At 41.9% G+C, this 19,738-nt stretch overlaps 1 protein-coding gene across 2 annotated transcripts; it reads left to right on the forward strand.

Moving 5' to 3' along the window:
* Nucleotides 1–6,747: 6,747 nt before the first annotated feature.
* LOC136536333 (uncharacterized) lies at nt 6,748–15,806 on the forward strand. 2 transcript variants are annotated; one of them, XM_066528672.1, is made up of 18 exons: nt 6,748–7,424; nt 7,537–7,647; nt 7,755–7,811; nt 7,905–7,981; nt 8,071–8,170; nt 8,933–9,006; nt 9,447–9,547; nt 9,741–9,844; nt 10,201–10,254; nt 10,783–10,838; nt 10,997–11,035; nt 11,133–11,274; nt 11,798–11,964; nt 12,336–12,403; nt 12,831–12,903; nt 13,039–13,100; nt 13,314–14,595; nt 14,939–15,806. In XM_066528672.1, the coding sequence occupies exons 1-18, from the start codon at nt 7,344–7,346 to the stop codon at nt 15,195–15,197; spliced, it is 2,907 nt and encodes a 968-aa protein (XP_066384769.1). In that variant the 5' UTR covers nt 6,748–7,343; the 3' UTR covers nt 15,198–15,806. The 2 variants fall into 2 exon arrangements, with proteins under 2 accessions (XP_066384769.1, XP_066384765.1); XM_066528668.1 differs by having other exon boundaries at nt 6,749–7,424; nt 11,780–11,964.
* Nucleotides 15,807–19,738: the final 3,932 nt, after the last annotated feature.

The following is a 19,738-nucleotide window of genomic DNA, read 5'->3' on the forward strand; positions in this document are numbered from 1 at the left end:
TTCTTGAGTGAGCTCATCCCAACATGAGCAAGTCTTCTATGCCATAGCTACTCAAGTATTGTTTTGATGAATAGGCAAGTCTTTAAATTTGCATCTTTAGAGGTGAAGTCCACTAGATATAGGTTGTTGTATCTAAATACTTTGAATATCACTTGATCATCATCCTTCTTAGATACAACAACTTCCTTCTTGGTGAACAAGCATTGGAAGCCAAGATCACACAATTGTCTAAGGAATAGAAAGTTAAAGCTCAATGAAGCAACATATAGCACATTTAAGATAGAATGATCATTTGATATTGCCACTTTGTCAAATCCTTTAACCTTGCCCTTTGAGTTATCTCCAAATGTGATTCTTTCTTGTCCATCTCTTTCTTTATCTAGTGAGGTGAACATACGAGGATCACCAGTCATATGTTGTGTGCAACCACTATTAATAACCCAATGACTTGCACCGGTCTTGTAGTTCACCTACACATAATAGATCAAGCTTTAGGAACCCAAACTTGTTGAGGGCCCTTCACCTTCTCAATAAGTGACTTAGCAACCTAAATTTTCTTAGGCCTATTCTTGTTAAGAGGTCCTAAGAACATGACTTTTATCTTTCCACTAGAATCCTTTCTAAGCATGTAGTGAGCATTGAAGGCAATAGGTCTAGCATGCTTGGGCAAGGGTTGTGGTGGTGGAGTTTGGCACTCATGAGCAAAGTGGCCTTCTTGTCCACACTCAAAACACTTCTTTGGCTTTGGCTTTTGTTGTTGTTGAGCTTGAGCCTTCTTCTCTTTGTTTGCCATGTACCTAATGCCACTTCTATCCATCTTCATGACGGTGTTCATTAGTAGCTCACTTTGAAGATTCTTACCTCTAGTGAACTTGCTCAATCCAATCTTGAGATGTTCTTTCTCCAACTTGAGCTTCTTGTTTTCTTCCTTAAGAGCATCATGGTTTTTCTCTTCCTTGAGCTTCTTGTTTTCTTCTTTGAGCTTCTCATTCTCAAGCATCAACTCACCATCATGATCAAGAGTTTCTAGCACAATGGTCTTGGTGGTTTTGAGTTCTTTAAGATCTTTCTTGAGCTTTTCATTATCATTCTTGAGCTTGACAAACTCATCATAATCATCGGCCTCAACCACTTGCTTGCCCTTGCTACTAGAACTTTGCTCAATGCTCTCAATGATCAAATCATCACATGATGTAGCTATATCAATCTCAACAACATTATTAGTAGCATCATGTGGCTCATTGAATAAATATTCTTGAGCAATAACTAGATTATCATGATTAATCTTAAGAGTAGTATATTCATCTTTTAGCATATTATGGCTAGTGATGAGCTCTTTATGCATCCTCTCAAGTTTATCATGTTTATCTTTAACCTCTTTCTTAGAAGATTTGAGCTCTTTGAGTTTGAATGACATAGCTTCATTTGCTTCTCTAAGCTCAACACTAGCATTTTCCACCATATCACATTTTGCTAAAAGTGAATCATTTTTAGCTTCTAGCTTGTCATTCTTAGCTCTAGTCTTTATAATGATCTTAGAGTATTTATTTAGCAATTTAACAAGATCATCATAAGAAGGTGATTCATATTCATCATCATCACTATCGCTATCATCATTACTAGCATTTTCATCACCACTACTCTCATCATCATTTGATACCTTGCATTCACCCTTGGCCATAAGGTATAGGTGTGTAGAGGATGATAGCGATGGTGGCGGTGAAGATGATGAAGAGTCAATAACAATGGCGGCCACCTTCTCGTTGTCACTATCATCATCGGATGAGCCACTAGATGAATCAATATTTGTGAGCCAATCACCAACGATGTATGCTTTTCTACTCTTCTTCTTCTTGTGGAAGTCCTTCTTCTTGTCATCTCTCTTCTTGTATGGTTTGTCTTTTTTCTTCTCATCTTCATCACTTGAGTCATCTTTCTTGTCCTTGTTCTTGTTCTTGAACTTATCTTTCTTAGGCTTTGTGTATTGGTGAGCTAGATGACCAAGTTCTACACAATTATAGCAATCCATCTCGGAGATTGACTTCCTTCTAGAGCTAGTGAAGAACTTCTTCTTGCCATCAAACTTGATGCTGCTCTTGTTGAGCTTCTTTAGCATCTTGGTAGTTTTTCTCACCATGAGAGCAAGGCTTGCATCATCAACTTCATCATCACTTGAGCTCTCATACTCAAGCCTTGCTTTGCCCTTCTCTTGACTAGCTTTGAATGTTAAGTTCTTTTCTTTCTTCTTGTTAGAGGATGAGCCATCTTAAGGTGTGATGTGCATGTACATCTCATGAGCATTGATCTTTCCCAAGATTTGTGTCAGTGTAGTGGTGGAAAGATCACCTTAATGAAGCACAGTCACAATATGCCCATATTTGTCAATAGGGAGGACACTCAAGATCTTTCTTACAACATCGAATGGTTGCATTTGAGTTAGTCCAAGCCCATTGACTTTCTCTACAAGAACATTCAAACGTGAATACATTTCATTAGCACATTCTTTAGGAAGCATTTCAAAAGAGTTAAGCTTTTTCATGACAAGATGATAGCGTTCCTCATGCTCACTCTTTGTTCCCTCATGTAGCGCACAAATATCCGACCATAGTGCATGGGCATCTTTGTGGTTCCTCACCCGGTTGAACACATCTTTACAAAGGCCTCTAAATATGGTGTTTCTAGCCTTTGCATTCCATTTTTCATAATTCAACTCATCGCCTTGTAGGTTAGTAGCATCCCGAGGTTTTGGGAAGCCTTGTGAGACGACTCTAAGTATTCCAACATCTAGAGCTTCTAAGTATGCCTCTATGCGAATTTTCCAATATGGAAAATCATCTCTCTCAAAGATAGGAGGACGTCCATCCCCGTGAGACATCTTTCTCTAGGCGGTTAAGCCTAAATATATGAGCACGAGGCTTTGATACCAATTGAAAGGATCAAGATGCCCAAGAGGGGGGGGGTGAATTGGGCTAATTCTAAATTTCTTTGCAATAATTAAACTCTATGGTTAACCCAATTAACCCCTTGTGCCTAGAAAGTGTTTCTATTGATCTAACACACAAAAGTTTAGCACCCTAAGTTCCAATCCTACTCTAGCATGATAATTCTAGAAATGTAAAAGGCAAGAATTGAATTGCTCAAAGTAAAGAGAGAAGGAGGAACGCGACGATGTTTTGCCGAGGTATCGAAGAGTCGCCACTTCCCACTAATCCTCATTGGAGCACCCACGCAAGGGTGTAGCTCCCCCTTGATCCACACAAGGATCAAGTGCTCTCTACGAGTTGATTCTTCGACACTCCATCATGGTGAATCACCCACAACCGCTTACAACTTGAGTTGGGTCATCCACAAGCATCGCCGGATGATCACCAATCTCTCAATCACCACTAAGCCATCTAGGTGATGACGATCACCAAGAATAACAAGCACGAACTCTCACTTGACCACGACGAGCCTAATGAGAAGGGTGGATGCACACTTTGCTACTCTTGATCTCACTAATGAGGATTCTCTTTGGGATTCTCAAATCTCAATCACCTCACTAGGACCTTACTCTTCTTGGCATTCTCAAGGATGTTTTTCAGCTGTTGAAATGAGCAAAAGTACCCCCACACACGAATGGAAGAAGTATTTATAACATGGGCTGAAAAACGAACCGTTATGTGCCTCTACGGGATGACCGGACACTCCAGTCAGTTCACCCCGAACTCTAGTATTTACAGCGTCCGATCAGCACTGATCGGATGCGTCTGGTCATGATTTTCCCTCTCTGGAACCTTACTGGAGTCGACCGGACGTTGGCTCTCAGCGTCTGGTCACTTGACCTCTTAGCGTCCGGTCGCACCAGGCGAAAACACCTTGGTCAAATAACCTTACCCTGAGCCAGTGTCCGATCACACCGGAGCCAGCGTCCGGTCAGTATTTGACCCTCCATTCACTTCTAACTCTTGATCATACATGAATGAAGTTTACTCCATTGGATCTAAGGGCTATTTTGGAGCTACCTAGTGCTAGATTTAGCAAGTGTGCACCACACCTAACTCACTAGACTCACCTAGGTCAAGCTATCCGTCCATATCCCCCTTAATAGTATGGCCAAAGGAAAGACAAAGTCCTAAACTACTCTAAGTGTCTCTTCAACTCTAAACGATACTTAGAACTAGTCCATCCTTAACCTTGTCGTCCATCCTTTGAAAACCGAAACGATTTTCATCGTAGGGGCATGACCACCATGATTGCCCAATCGATCTCCATTACCGTGACCTAACTTAATTGCCTCTGCAAAACACACGTTAGTCATAGTAATCACGTATTGTCATTAATCACCGAAACCCAACTAGGGGCCTAGATGCTTTCATCTTCGTTAGATGGTGCCTCTTCAGATGCAACTTTCTTGACATTCCCTTCTTGATGATCTTTGCGATCCCAGACTGTTGTTACCTCTCCCTCTTTTCGGACCTCCTCTTCCTTGTCGCCCTCCCTTGAGCACCACCACCCCATCCTTGTCCCCCAGATCCACGCCCCTCACCCTTGATTAGGACCATAGAAATTCTTGTGGCCCTCTCCTGGATGCATCTTGAACCGGATCATGACTGTAGGTTCAGATCGAACCGTAGCCGTGAAGGATTCCACAAGTGCCTGATGAACCTCGAGAGATTAGATTTGGCTAGAGGGATTGGGTGCTCAAATTGTGGAGTCGGCCTAGGGTTAGGAGACCCCGAGGATAGGGACGACTACGTATTTGGTGGGGTTGCGGTGGAAAAGGGTTGGGGGTAACCTGATTCCCCTCTTGCGCTGACCGTCCGCTCACCTCCAGCCTGATGAGCGACGCGTGTCCCTTCATACAGTGCACGCACTAGGATCCCAGGAACAATTCGCACTAGGGGTGGTGGGCGGAACTAGGGTCTCTAACGCGTAGGTCCCTTAAGCATAATGCGATTTGGAGCTTGTCTTCTTCCTCCCGCCACTGGGGGATCCTCATCCGTGTCGCCATTGGAGGCCCAGTGGAAGCTAATGGGGACTGATTTGATCTTCACTTCATCATGACTTATGACCTCGAACGGGAATGAATTCGTCTTCTCCAACCGTTCGAATCCACGCTGCTTGGTATCAACCGGAAACCCGACGACCTTCCCCTTGATTCGCCGACGAGAACTCTCTTCAATCGTCGAAAAATCCACCACAAACTTGATCAAAATCCACTCTGTTGAGTTCCGGTCCCCTCGACTTGTCGTCGACGAATTGGTTCCGGATTGGCTTCCATCCCGGAGCAGGCACCGAAGATGAAGTCGTCGAGGAAGAGCAGGCGATGGTGGATGAAGTCGGCGAAGGAGAGGGGGATGCAGGTGTGGCCTCCACAACAGGCACCCTTGCCTCATCTTCGCGCGAGATGTTGGAAGCCCGCCATGCATCCCAAAGACGAAGGAGTTCTTCGCGAAGTCGGAGAAGCTCCGCCGAGGAGAGTCGGTCGGCAGAATCTCGAGTCAGAGACGACTCCTCGGTATGCAGAGGCGTCGAGACCTCACCGACGCAACGAGGTGGTTGGGAATCCTCGCCCTCTCTCTCAGAATGGCGTCCCCCGCCGACATGGACACCAGGGTTCGCTCGCCCTTACGGTCGCCCAGGAACCGAGGACCGCTCATCCTCCTCTCTCTATTATGGGATAAGGGCGTTCGGTTTGAGTTCTGTTCTCAAGCTAAATTACTCCTCAACCAGAAAGATATTTTCGACACAGATTTTTAGTGGTATCTCCACATTAGAGACCAGTAGATTAACTAACTCTTTTTCGATGAAATTTGGCTTATATTGATTTATTGTGAGAGAAAACAATGTTTGTTCGCTGGAAAAGTACCGTTGAAATAGTTCGATTGATATGGTAGATTAATTAACTCGATCAACGTGATTACGCACCGTGAGTCCGGGACCCGATACGGTCGGTCCCTTAGCAAAAGTGATCCGCACCACACGAATTTGTTCCATTCCTCTCGTCTCGAAAGGCAAATCGGAGATTCCGATCCGTTGTTAGTATGTGTAGCATTCAGCATCGATTCCAGTCTAGGGCCCTGTTTGATACAGCTTACTCTGGGAAGCGCTTCTGTCTCGAGAAGCTGCACCAAAATAGAGTAAAAACAAGCAGTCAAAATAAGCTGTCTGATTCACTTCTGCTTTTTTAAGAGAAAATAAACGTAGCTAGAATAAGCTGCTGAAAAGCATATTGATTTAGCTTATTAGATGATAAGCGGCATAGAAGCTGTGTGCCAAACATACAGGTTTCGATCGGTTCCCGTTACGCGGTCTTGTGGCGATAACTCTGGCCGGACACTCCGCCGCTCCGCCCATACCGTCTTTCCGCGAGTCTTTTCCGCCCACAAAATCCACCTGACTCGGTCGGAACTCTGACTCGATACACGAACGAACTCTGGCGTCCAAAAATGAGGAGAGATCCAAAAATGAGAGAGGACCTTAGGCCTTGTTTAGATACCCTCAAAATTGCATTTTTTCACTCTCTCTATCACATCAATTTTTAGAAGTTTGGCATGGAGCATTAAATGTAGGTAAAAAAAATAACTAATTGCACAGTTTAGTTGAAAATCACGAGATGAATCTTTTGAGCTTAGTTAGTCCACGATTGGACAATATTTATCAAATAAAACGAAAGTACTACTATTCATCAGGCTGAAATTTTTCTCAATCTAAACAAGACCTACTAAACCGCCCGCCCCAACTCACGAATTGGCACCGCCACCCAACGGGGTACTAGTACTAGCAGTACCCCCATTCATCCGCGCGTGGCCGGTAGGCAGGCTGTAACTACTTTCTTCTTCTCCTTCCAGAAGCGCAGCCCTCCACCCTCCGGGGCACCAGTGCATGCGCCGTCGACTTCCTCGCACCTTCTCCGCTCGTCGAGAACGACTCCACAGCGCACCAGCGGGGCGACAGCCCGCGAAGAGGAAAAAGTAGAAGAGGAGGAGCAGGGAGAGCGATACTAACCGGTTGGATTCGGTCCAATCCAGCCGGCGCGCCGCCTCGTCGCTCCCGCGCGCGGCCGCGGCGGAAGCGACCAGCCGATCCCGAGGGCGCCGGCCGAATCGATCTGCGGGTGCGCGCGGGCCGATGAGGAGGGGTGCCGCCGGGGATCCCGGTCGCCGCTGGGGATGCGCATGAGGAGGGCGTCCGGCCCGCGAATCTTCTGGATTGGCCGGCGGAACCCAGGGGGCGCGCACCCCCGATCGGCGGCGCGCGGCGCGGGCAGGATCGCGTCGGTGGGGCTGCGGCAGTGACCGCGGACGGGACGCGGGTGGAGTGAGAAGCGGCAAGTAGTATTTCGAGGCGAGCGGGCAGCGATGGTGAGCGGCCACATCTTCCACTACCGGAAGAACTCGTGGCCGGCGGAGGAGTACGTCGGCCGGACCGCGCTGCAGCTGGTGAGCCAGCCCACTTTTGGCTCCTGCGTCTGCGTCGCTCGCTCGCGAATTCGTTTTGTTTGCTGATGGTCTGATGTGACGCTTCGGGCGTTGGGAACTTACTTCGCTGCAGCTGGATTTCGATGGCGGGGCGCCGCCGGAGCAGGCTTGGCGGAGGCGGCTCAACAGCCACGCTAACATTCTCAAGGAGTTCAGTGTCACCTTCATGGAGGCAATGAGGATGGTATGGACGCCTCACGGATTGGGTGTTTTAGGACGTGTGCTTTCTGTTCGTTCCTCTAGTTCAAAGTTGTTGGTGCTACCTGCTAAGTTCTGCTCCCGCAATTTCAGATGAGCCTTGGCCTGAGACTCTGGTCGTATGTTCGGGAGGAGGCGTCACATGGACGGGTGACATCAGCTGTTCCTATGCATGATTTCGTCAAAACACGAATGGATCCAAAAACTGTGCTGACAGGAGGTGATCTGTTGTTGTGCTTGCAGAAAGCTCCGATCGATCCATTCACAAAAGAGCGCTGTAAACCGTCAGCTTCCCAGGGTGTGCCACTTGGTGGGATGGGGTGTGTGCTAATGCCATTGCTTATCTGAACTTCATACATCGGTGCATTCTGGAGAACTTTGCCTTGATATCAGCAGATTGGTTTTGCAGGAGCGGTAGCATTTCTAGAGGTTTCAGGGGAGAGTTCAAGAATTGGCACATCATACCTGGTCTGTGTGAGAGTTCGCCGGTCATGGAGAACCAGTTCTCTGTATGCTTCTATCTTATCTTGCTGTTGCTTGCTATTAGACTTCGGATTGCTGTATGATATATGTGTGCAATGCTTTCTGTACTCTTGAATCTTGATGTGTATGAAGATATGTCCCTTTGAGTACCATAGATGCTCAAAGTTGATTAAACAAACACGTTTTAAGTTCCACTCGCAAATGGGTTATCATATTTGAATAGTATGTGAGCACTGCATTTTTTGGGAGCGAGGTAAGAATATATTTCTTTGCTAAGCTGGCATAACACTGCCTTTTCTCAATGGTTGCATGCAACCAAAGTTATGATGTGTGGGAAGGTTGCTTAATCTTCACAGTTGGCACTTGATGGTGGGCTGGTGACACTTTCTTTTTTCACTGATATATGAACTATGGTTGCTGGGGGCATTTTTTGTCTAGCTACGCTTCTTGACCTTTTGCTATGCATACCTTTGATAACGCATTTCATTTCTTTAGTAGGCATAGTAACTTTAAGTCATGCTCCTTCCACGATCCACGTACCTACCTTCATTCTTTGATAATGCATTTCATTTCTTTAGTAGGCACAATAACTCTAGACGTACCTATTCCAATTTCTCTACACACTTAATTAAGATCATATGATTGATTGTGCTATATTTCAGGTAGATTACAATTTTACACCTAGTGCTGCAAAATTTTTCTATATTTTGGCCTTAGTGTTACTATAAGTATTAATTTTTCACATTAAGGTTCAATGCATGAACAGTTAAATATACTGTTTTTTCCAGATATTTGTATCTCGAGATGGGGGGAATAAGAAATACTCATCAGTTTTGGCTCCTGGACATCATGAAGGTCTGAAGTAAGTCACCATCCTGTTCTGTGTGCTTAAAACTTGCCATCTTATGAGCAGATTATCATGTTAAAATCATGCACAGAAATATTCGCCCAAGTACAAGCTACTGTTTACTTTATGTCCTTGTGCCTATCCTTCCCAATTTGCCTGTATCTCTATTTCCATATTTACCTCTTGAAATCTATATATACCGAACAACTTTCATCCTGTATCCATAAATTGTGTTATGGTTATGCCAACTTGGCGATTGAAGGTCAATATACTCCCTCTAGGTTCTAAATGATAATATAGATATTGCAATTATGGTATTTAGTTTTGGCTCAAGTAAGGTACTGTATTGGTGTGACAAGACATGCTGATCAGATTAACAACTTGGTCAGATTTTGTGCTTTTCATGCTATCTCTTCCGTATAGGTACCTTAATTGATGTTTTATGTGATTTTCAGGAAAAATAGTGACTCTGGAATTTCTTCATGGGACTGGAATTTGAGTGGTCAACACTCGACCTATCATGCATTGTTCCCTCGGGCATGGACTGTTTATGATGGTATGCCATTGTAGATCTATGGTAACATTGCTTAAATTTGCAACCTACACAAGGATTTTTTTTTTTTTGAAATTGTGCCTACCAAGAGATTTTGTTGTTTTTAATAGGGCACTGTAATTCAATAAGGTGGCTATGTGTTGATAGCACAGTGTTTTCGACCCTTCTTAAGTTTTTTCTTAATTATTTGTTGCAGGTGAACCAGATCCAGACCTTAAAATCTCATGTCGTCAGATATCACCTTTCATTCCTCATGATTACAAGGATAGCAGCCTTCCAACATCTGTGTTTGTGTATACTGTAAGTGGCTAATGGAGTTCCTTTTATGCTAAGCTGAAAATTGTTGCAGGTCTACATTTTGTACCTTCCTGTTTCCTATTTCCTAGCAAGACGTGTTGAAAAGCCTACTGCGCCATCTTTATGCAAGATATTTCCTTTAAAATGGAGATCACATATGGCGAGTCAGCAAGCAGCTGAAATATCATCTTAGTGTAAAACCTTTTTGGATATTTTAGAACTAGTGGAATATGAAATAATTGTCGTCTATCTGCCGATTGAATTTTTCTGTTTGTTTTAGATGCTTTTGATATTAATTAAAATATCCTTTTGTTCCAGTAAGTTACCTGACAGCCTTTCTATTTGGTTGTTCATTACAGCTAGTAAACACTGGGAGAGACCGTGCAAAAGTAAGCCTGTTAATGACATGGGCGGTAAGTACAAATCTAAAGTTTTTTTTTTAATTGTGCTGTATATTTATGTTTTTTTTTAATTATTTTGTGCACTATCTGATGCAAAATTTGTGTTAAGCTATTTCGGTTTTACTACCATGATGAAGTGCATAGGGTATATCTATTTACCCAGTGTTAAAATCTCAGCTCATCAATGATCATTAGGGATTATCACCCTTATGATCCGTTCTAAAGTTTGAGGTTCATTATCGCCATTGCTTTATGCTCAATTCAGGATACCCTATGTTGCAAAAAGATATTAGATACCACACTCTGTCCCAAATTGTAGGTCTATTTGCCTTTTCCAGGTGCATAGCTTTTGCTATGAACCTACATATGCAATGTCTAGATACATAATAAAAGTTGTGTATCTAGAAATGCCAAAACGACCTATAAATTGGAACGGAGGGAGTACTATCTAGGTTTGAAATATTACAGAAGTCAAATCCCACTGTGCATTAAATTATTATTCACTCAAAGTGTCCTTTAGTGATATTTTCTTAATGACAGAATTCTATTGGAGGCTTTTCGCATAATTCAGGAGGCCACTACAATGAGCCCTTCATGTAAGTAGATCAGTAGATATAACCTATACTTGTTCGTTCTTTTTAGCCTACCCCAACTTGTTCGTTCTTTTTAGCCTACCCCAACTTGCTTGGGACTAAAAGGCTTTGTTGTTGTTGTTGTTGTTGTTTGTACTCATAGTTTGATCTAATATGGGCAGTGCGGAAGATGGCGTATCAGGAGTGCTTCTGCATCACAAGCAAGTTTTGATTGTCTCCTCTTCGAGTTGATGATTGCAAATTAGTGAATCTTTTTTATGATATGTTATAGAGGCTGACAAGCTGTTATTTTTGCAGAACAGCTAAGGATAACCCACCTGTCACTTTTGCTGTTGCTGCCTGCGAAACTCAGAATGTGAATGTGACAGTCTTGCCAGTGTTTGACCTTTCTGGAGAAAACCATGTTTCCGCAAAGGAAATGTGGAACACCATGCTACAGGTAATTACTTCAACCTTGTCTGAACATTTGGTTTATATGATTTTTCATACCGGCTGTTCTATGACATTCTCTTAGGTATAATAGTCCTATCTTTCTTATCATGCTCCCATTTTGATTCTTTAAGGGGCCTTTGGATCCCTTGATTTTGAAGGAATTGAAATTTACTTAATGGATTAGGCTATTTGGCTTGGAATTTAACATTCTACAACTTTTCCAAGCTCACAAATAAGCCTATCTCAAATTCATAGGGTGGGAGATGGAAATTGATTCTATAGATCACCATGCTATATTTCTACTCTGCAACTTATAGCATACTCTTCAACTCACTTCTCTACAGTAGAAATGCAACATATAAGTATCTCCCTTGTATGGCTACCAATAATATAAAAATATATTGCATATACAAACATATTAGCTTAATTAATCTGTGCCTAAATTATAATTATTAAAATGAATTCAATTCTAAGGATCCAAACGGGGCCTAATTGTTTTATTTAACATTCAGAATGGTCACTTCGATCAGGAAAATTTCAGTGCTGGTTCCAGTATGTCTTCTTCTCCAGGACAGAAACTCTGTGCAGCTGTCTCAGCCTCAACTTGGGTAGAGCCACATGGTAGATGTACTGTTGCTTTTGCTCTGGCTTGGTCCTCACCTAAAGTAAAGTTTCAAAAGGGATGCACATATAACAGGTTAGTGTCCCCTTGTTGTCAATATAGACGACACCTTTTGATTCTGTTTACATCTGTATTTATTGATACAAGACTTGTTTCGATGCAAATCCAACTTATAAAATACTATGTCTCATAGGAGCAATGATGTGTGTGTCTCAATTTAGTTGCCTATCACATTACACACATGACTTAGGCACACTTAAGTACTGACCATATCAGAATGTCCTCAGTACAATAGTTTCTTTTTTGTTTCAGCCTTCTCTGGGTTTGCACAACTGAATATTTGGCGTTCGGAAGTTCTTGAAAAGTTGTAATTAGTTACGTTAATGTGCATTGTAGTGTATTCTAACTGTAATGGGATAATTCATAAATGTGATTTCATGTTGCAGGAGGTACACCCAATTCTATGGAACTTCTGAGAAATCAGCTGTTAATTTGGTACATGATGCCTTAACAAGTATGTTTTTCTTTTGTCAGTTTCTTGACTTCTTAATCTGTTTTTTTAGGTAAATGCACTAGGGGAGAGCCCTACTGTGATGTGATAATTATATATATAAATGAAAAGATTCAAACCAAGCTGTGAAGCCTAAAAGAAAACAGAAGGCTAAAAGTGATAAGGAAATAGTACAACCTATTTAACTTTAAGGTGCATCTTGTGTTACAATATTTGCTAGGACTATAAAAAACACTTCCGCATGTTACAATAATCATCTTTTAGATTGGATGGAGTATTTTACCTCCAAATACAATCATATGTTGAAAACAAGATTGTAGTGATATTACTGGGAGATGTGCAACATTGGCCCTTGAGTTACTGATTTAGTTTACTTTTCAGTCTTCTACATTCTGACCTATGCTCCTGGATTCTTTTTCCTTGTTTTCAGAATATAAACTTTGGGAAGAAGAAATCGAGAAGTGGCAAAACCCCATACTCAAGGATGAAAGACTTCCAGAATGGTATATACTCTACCTCTATTGCTCCTATATTAAGTTTGTTGTTGCCCCTCAAGAAATTTACTAGTCCACATCTTCCTCTGTAGAGAAGAAAATGAAATTTAACTGTAGAATGTTTGGGTGTCAAAATGCTTGCAGGTATAAGTTCACTCTTTTTAATGAGCTTTACTTTCTGGCAGCTGGGGGGACCGTTTGGACAGGTATGCTGTAACTTTCTTATGGTTGCTTGTTCACATCACCACTCGTCTCATTACTTTTGAATGTCATGGGGATAGTTTCTTCTTACTTTTGGTATAATTACTTCTGTTCTACAATCTAAAGTTGTCATCATCTGAGTTTCTTTTAGCTTATAATGTCTACTCCTTTTCCTTTTGAGTGCAAGGAACCTTATATTTTTCCTTCTGATCATGTAGATGGTCAACCCCCAGCAATCGATGAGAAAAACAGTCCTGGTTCTAATCAGCAGAAATCCTCAAAGAGGGGTACTAAAGACACCAAGCAGGGATCTGTTAAAGATAGCCATGTCAACCTGACAGTGGAGCAAGTACCTCATGGTAGTTACATGACTAATGGTGATGATCACAGTGTATCAAAGTTTGCAGCAGTTCATGGGTCACAAATGCAAGAACAAATCAATGGACTCAAGTCAGAAGTGCCAATTCCTTACTTGATTTCAAAGGATGGCCCTGAACATGTTGGCAAGTTTTTGTATCTAGAAGGAGTGGAATACATCATGTGGAACACATATGATGTGCATTTCTATGCATCTTTTGCTCTCCTTGATTTGTTCCCAAAAATAGAGTTGAGTATCCAACGTGATTTTGCCAATGCTGTGCTGTATGAAGATCGACGCAAAGTAAAATTTTTGGCTGATGGTACATCAGGAATCCGCAAGGTTAAAGGTGCTGTGCCTCATGACCTTGGAACGCATGATCCGTGGCATGAAATGAATGCATATAACATACACGATACAAGCAAATGGAAAGATTTGAACCCCAAATTTGTGCTCCAGATATACAGAGACTTCGCTGCTACAGGTGATATGCAATTCGGTCGAGATGTTTGGCCTGCAGTCTGTGCTGCTATGGACTATATGGATCAATTTGACCGTGATGGTGATGGTCTCATTGAGAATGATGGATTTCCTGATCAAACCTATGATGCTTGGACTGTTCACGGAATCAGTGCTTACTGTGGTTGTCTATGGCTTGCTGCACTTCAAGCTGCAGCTACAATGGCTCATCGTCTTGGGGATCGGCACTTTGCTGAAAAGTACAAGCTCAAGTTCATAAAAGCCAAAGCAGTATATGAGGCAAAGTTATGGAATGGGTCATATTTCAATTATGACAGCGGCACAAGTAGCAACAGTAGATCCATTCAGGCTGATCAGCTGGCAGGACAGTGGTATACTGCCTCGTCAGGCTTGCCCCCGCTCTTCGACGAGCACAAGATAAGAACTGCTCTGCAGAAAATATTTGAATTCAATGTGATGAAGGTTAAAGGAGGACGGATGGGAGCTGTAAATGGTATGACTCCAAAGGGAAAGGTGGATGAGACATGTATGCAATCTCGTGAAATCTGGACTGGTGTTACATATGCTGTTGCTGCAAATATGCTGCTCCATGGAATGGAGCATCAAGGCTTTACAACCGCAGAAGGAATTTTTATTGCCGGATGGTCAGAAGAAGGATATGGGTATGCCCTGTCTCATACATTGTTGAGCAATTTCAGATTTTGCAGTGATGCAGCTTTTCACATTAACTTTGCAGTGCATTTCTTATTTCATATTAACTTAGCAGTGCATTTGTTATCTTTTCTTTTTGGTTGCTTCTATTATATTCCATTAGAAACCGAGGAATCAGATGCTTCTAGTGCTGCTTATTGTATGTCATTCCCAAATCTGTCTAGGGCAGTCTACTTTTACTTTTTTCGGGTAACGCATGCCAAAGTGTCTCTAATCAAATGAAGTTTTGAGTAGTGTTTGTTGAGTCATGTTCATCAATGAGATATATAACATGGGTTTACCGCGGTGCTGCAGGTATTGGTTCCAAACACCAGAAGGATGGACCACAGATGGGCATTATAGATCCCTCGTGTACATGCGGCCTCTTGCCATTTGGGCAATCCAATATGCAGTTTCTCCTCCAAAGGCTATTCTTGAGGCCCCCAAAGTTAACCTAATGGACCGAATACATATATCCCCTCACATGGCCCGAGCAATTAGCGAGATAAGCATTAGAAAGATAGCACCCGACAATAGATGTTTCCCTAGCTCTGCCTTTAATTGTGAATGCTGATCCAAAGGTAACATGCAGCTGCTGAGCAACTTACCAATCTTTTCGGCTTTTCGGTTTCTCCTTGCTCTTTTCAAGGCCCAGTGGGGTTCAGGAGTTCGTCTCTTGAATCAGAGGGCATATCCAAACCACCACAAAACTCGCGACTCAAAAGAGTTCATGTTGTATAATTGTACAACAAACTGTAATCACATAGTCTTTGTTTTTTTTTCACTCAGAGAGTTTTGCGCTGCCAAAGTAACCACATTTCACATGAAGAGAGCTAGAAATCAAAGAACTGGGATGCTGGTGTCTCATACACCATAACACCAATCACTTTCTAACGTTTTATGAAGTCATTTGGATATGGCTCATTTCTATATTTCTGTTGGCTGCTGAGTATACGTTCTGCACGTCGATGTTTGTTCACTATAAGATCATGGATTGTTGCTTTTCCTGAAAGGTAGTGTTGCTATTTCTGGTTGTCTAGAGCCTCGTCTAATAATTTTAGGTTCTCCCATTTCTTCGTTCTTTAAAAGCTACCGAACTCGACATATATGGTTGGTTCTGAAAGTCGTTTGTTCCTCCCCCATATATTAAATATGATATTTGATTTCCGTATCTTTGCAAGCATCTTCAATTAGCTGATCTTTTACCCCCTTTTTTAATTTCAATTAGCTGATCTAGAAAAGCTAAAATGATAGAGAAACCAAAAGACTTATAATCTAGGACAGAGGGAGTACAATATATTATATAGTTTTACTAAAACCATCATGAAATATATTCATGATCGTGATGCTACATTTATTTAGTTATATAGATGATATTAATATATTTTCTATAAGCTTAAAATTTTGACTTGAAGTAAAACTGAAACGATGTGTACCAGCGGCTGATCTGGTGATCATCACTGCGCATGTAGAATTTATTCCAATGACTACCTGCTCTTCTAGGCATATTTATGTAGTTGGAACAATGATTTTGTGTGCGTCTCTTTGGTTTTTGGCTTGGGATTAGTTTAAGTAAGAGATAGGGTTTATCGCTTTTGGTGTTTGCGAGCAACCAGATGGTCAGTCCGGTAGTGATCTCACTGAAGGAGTTTTGTTGGAGGACGCTTTAAGTTGATTTATGTTTGGTTTTTTGAGACTCGCCAATCCAGAGTGGACAATGGGGACTCCTAGTGATCCAAGGAAATAAGTTTGTTGTTGTATTCATTTCAATTTAAGTGTTGACGTGATAATCGGTCACACACCAGCTAGGATCAAATCGCCCGGGTCCCCATGGACCGAAGAACGCGGTGAAGATCACACTTATGTGGTGAAGAATGCAGAGGTTTATGAACAAACCACCGAAGGATAGGTATCGCACTTACGAGGCGAAGAACGACTAGTTTTCGTGTAAACTAGCAAATGGTAACCAATCGGGCTTGTGTGATAAAGATTTTCGAGCAAACTAGCAAAGGAACCGTCGAAGCTTTCGGCCGAGAGGGAACCATGGGGGCAAGGATGTCACTGGTTACCCTAGGTCGGCCGGCAAGCCTAGGGCGCCATCCTAGGTCATTGGATCAAGTAATGAACATCAATATAGGGTTGGAAGAGGACATAAAAGAGTTGTAGATGTAAAAAGACGATTGAATTGTTGGATACATCAATCGGCCATGTACCCTCTATTTTATAGGAAGTCGGGTGATCTTATTCCATCGGAAAACTAATGTGGTATTATTATTATGTCGTTTTATAGAGTTTTTCATTGGGCCAAAGCTAATCATGGGCCTCTTAAAATTGGCCTAGGCCCAATTTGAGTGTCAACAACATGGGTTGGGTGGGTTTGGGGTTGAATTTTCACTCCTATTCATTTCAACACATGTAGATTGATGCGAATCCACTACATTCAAACAAAGCCTTAGTAGGTGCTCCAATGTGAATTAGTGGATTACAGCAACCACCTGACACTATTATGTGAGAGGTTCATGTGTGACAACTTGGATTGGATTTATCTAGTGTGATCTTGTAGTTAGGTTTTCATTTCTGCACTTAAGTACCTCATGCTAGTGTGACCTCGCTAAGAACATGGTTTAGTTTGTTGGGGGCATATGCATATATATGAGCTAAGTCCATTTTGTTTGCTCTTGGCGCCGGAGCTTGCCGTAGCACCGCTAGAAACCTAAGAGAAGCTCCAACGTGGTGGACTGGTGGCTAAGAAGATGCAAGGAGGAGAGAGAAGAAATGCAAGAAGGTGCAATACATTGCTAAGTCCATTTTGTTGCTCTTGGCGCCGGAGCTTGCCGTAGCACCACTAGAAACCTAAGAGAAGCTTCAACGTGGTGGCTAAGATGCAAGGAGAGATAAGAAATGCAAGAAGGTGCAATGCATTAGGACAATTTCAGTGTATAATTTCTTAGCAAGGTTTATAGCTAGCTATGTCACGGGTTAAACGAGCTACATTGTACAAAATATGTTAGTTCATGCTAAGGTGGGCTCAGTGTATAGTAATATATGTGAAATCCTAACTTTTTTTTTCAAATGGACAGTGGATGGAGAGAATGAGTGGTCGTGAATATTATTGATTATTTTCCTTGGCATTTGGAATTTAGTTCAAGTTTTAACTGCAATCCACCTCAACACATGTGGATTGATGTAAATCCGACTATATCCAAACAAGGTCTTAGTAGGTGCTCCAATGTGAATTAGTGGATTACAGCGACAACCTGACACTATTATGTGCTTGAGGTTCATGCGTGACAATTTATCTAGTGTGATCTAGTAGTTAGGTTTTCATTCCTGCACTAAGTACCTTATGTTAGTGTGACCTCGCTAAGAACATGGTTTAGTTTGTCGGGGCATATGCAGATATGAGCTAAGTCCATTTTGTTGCTCTTCGCGAGCGCGCTTGCCGTAAAACAACCCTAAGAGAAGCTCCAACGTGGTGGATAAGAAGATGCAAGGACGAGAGAGAAGAAATGCAAGAAGGTGCAATACATTAGGACAATTTCAGTGTATAATTTCTTAGCAAGGTTTATAGCTAGCTATGTCATGGGTTAAACGAGCTACAATGTATAAAATATGTTAGTTCATGCTAAGGTGGGCTCAGTATATAGTAAAATATGTGATATCCTAACTTTTTTCACATGGATAGTGGATGGGGAGAGAATGAGAGGTCGTGAATATTATTGTTTATTTTCCTTGGCATTTGGTAAAAAAGAAATAAGTAATAGAGATGCAAGGAGGTTCTAAGGGCAACTTTAGCGATAAATCGGATATCCAAATTATGTGGTGCTAGCTTAGCTGAAACTGCTCCAACGTTTTACCTAGAATTTCTATGGAGGGACCCACTGACGGAGGGACCCACTGACGATTGAATACTATTTTCTATAAGCAAAGCATGGATGCTCCATCCAAGCATCCTTGGTTCCATGATTGCACCCCTTCTAGTGTAATCTCTCTCTCATCTATGCACCTCCTTAGCACTCAAACCGAAGCTGCTCTAAGTTAGCACCTACTCCCTTTGTCCCAAAAAATATTGTTTTTTTTATTTAGATATCTTGTTTGACCATTCGTCGTATTTAAAATTTTGTATAAATATTATCTATTTTATTATGACATATTTTATCATTAGAAATACTTTAATAATAATTTATTTATTTTATAATTTACATAAAATTTTTGAATAAGACGAACGATCAAACAAGATGTCTAAAAGTTAAAAACGTCACTTATTTTGGGATGAATGAAGTAATGTCTAATGTATTGCAGCTCACTTTTCTTCTTCTTTCTCATCTCTGCACCTCCATAGCACACATTGGAGCCGCCTTAAGGATATTTCTGCGTTACATGTATAATTCTAGGGCTAGCAATGCAAGGGTGGTGAAGTATTTATTTTAGGTTAAGATCGCTTTAATTTTTTAAGCTGATTCGCCTCTTTTTGGACAATTCCATCTTTACAATGACTCATTTGTCGCTTGGGATATAGAAATATATTCTAAATAAAGAAATGGATCTAATCACTGAGAAGCTCTGTTTTCCTCCGTGTCATCCTAGTAAAGAACACAGTCGTCAAATTAAAGAGGCCAACTGCATCTTTATCCTTCGTAGAAGATTTCTTGAGCTTAGTCTATCTTTTAGGAGTAGCCAATAGTCATTTGGAAGGAAACATAAACATCAGCATGGCCAATAAGAGACTTGTATGTTTCAGATGAGGAAAAGTGATTGTTGCCCCAAAGTCTGAAATGTCATGTTCCTCAAAATTGAAGAAAGATAACAGAACATGGAGAAATCTTTTGTCCTTTCACTACCGGACAGAGTATCTTTGTCGAGGGCCTGTCCCTTTGTCGAGGGCAAATAATCGGGCACTCGGCAAAGAGTCTTTGCCGATGGCCTGACCCTCGGCAAAGAACAGCCCTCGGCAAAGATTCTTTGCCGAGGGCCAGACCCTCAGCAAAGACAAGCACACGGTAACAATAATTATTTGCCGAGGGCTAAACCCTCGGCAAAGGGCCGCCCTCGGCAACACCGTCTGACACGATGTCCATCTTCTACCGTCAATATTTGCCGAGGGCGTCACCGTTA

Source organism: Miscanthus floridulus, chromosome 1, assembly GCF_019320115.1.
Source record: "Miscanthus floridulus cultivar M001 chromosome 1, ASM1932011v1, whole genome shotgun sequence".
NCBI lineage: Eukaryota > Viridiplantae > Streptophyta > Magnoliopsida > Poales > Poaceae > Miscanthus > Miscanthus floridulus.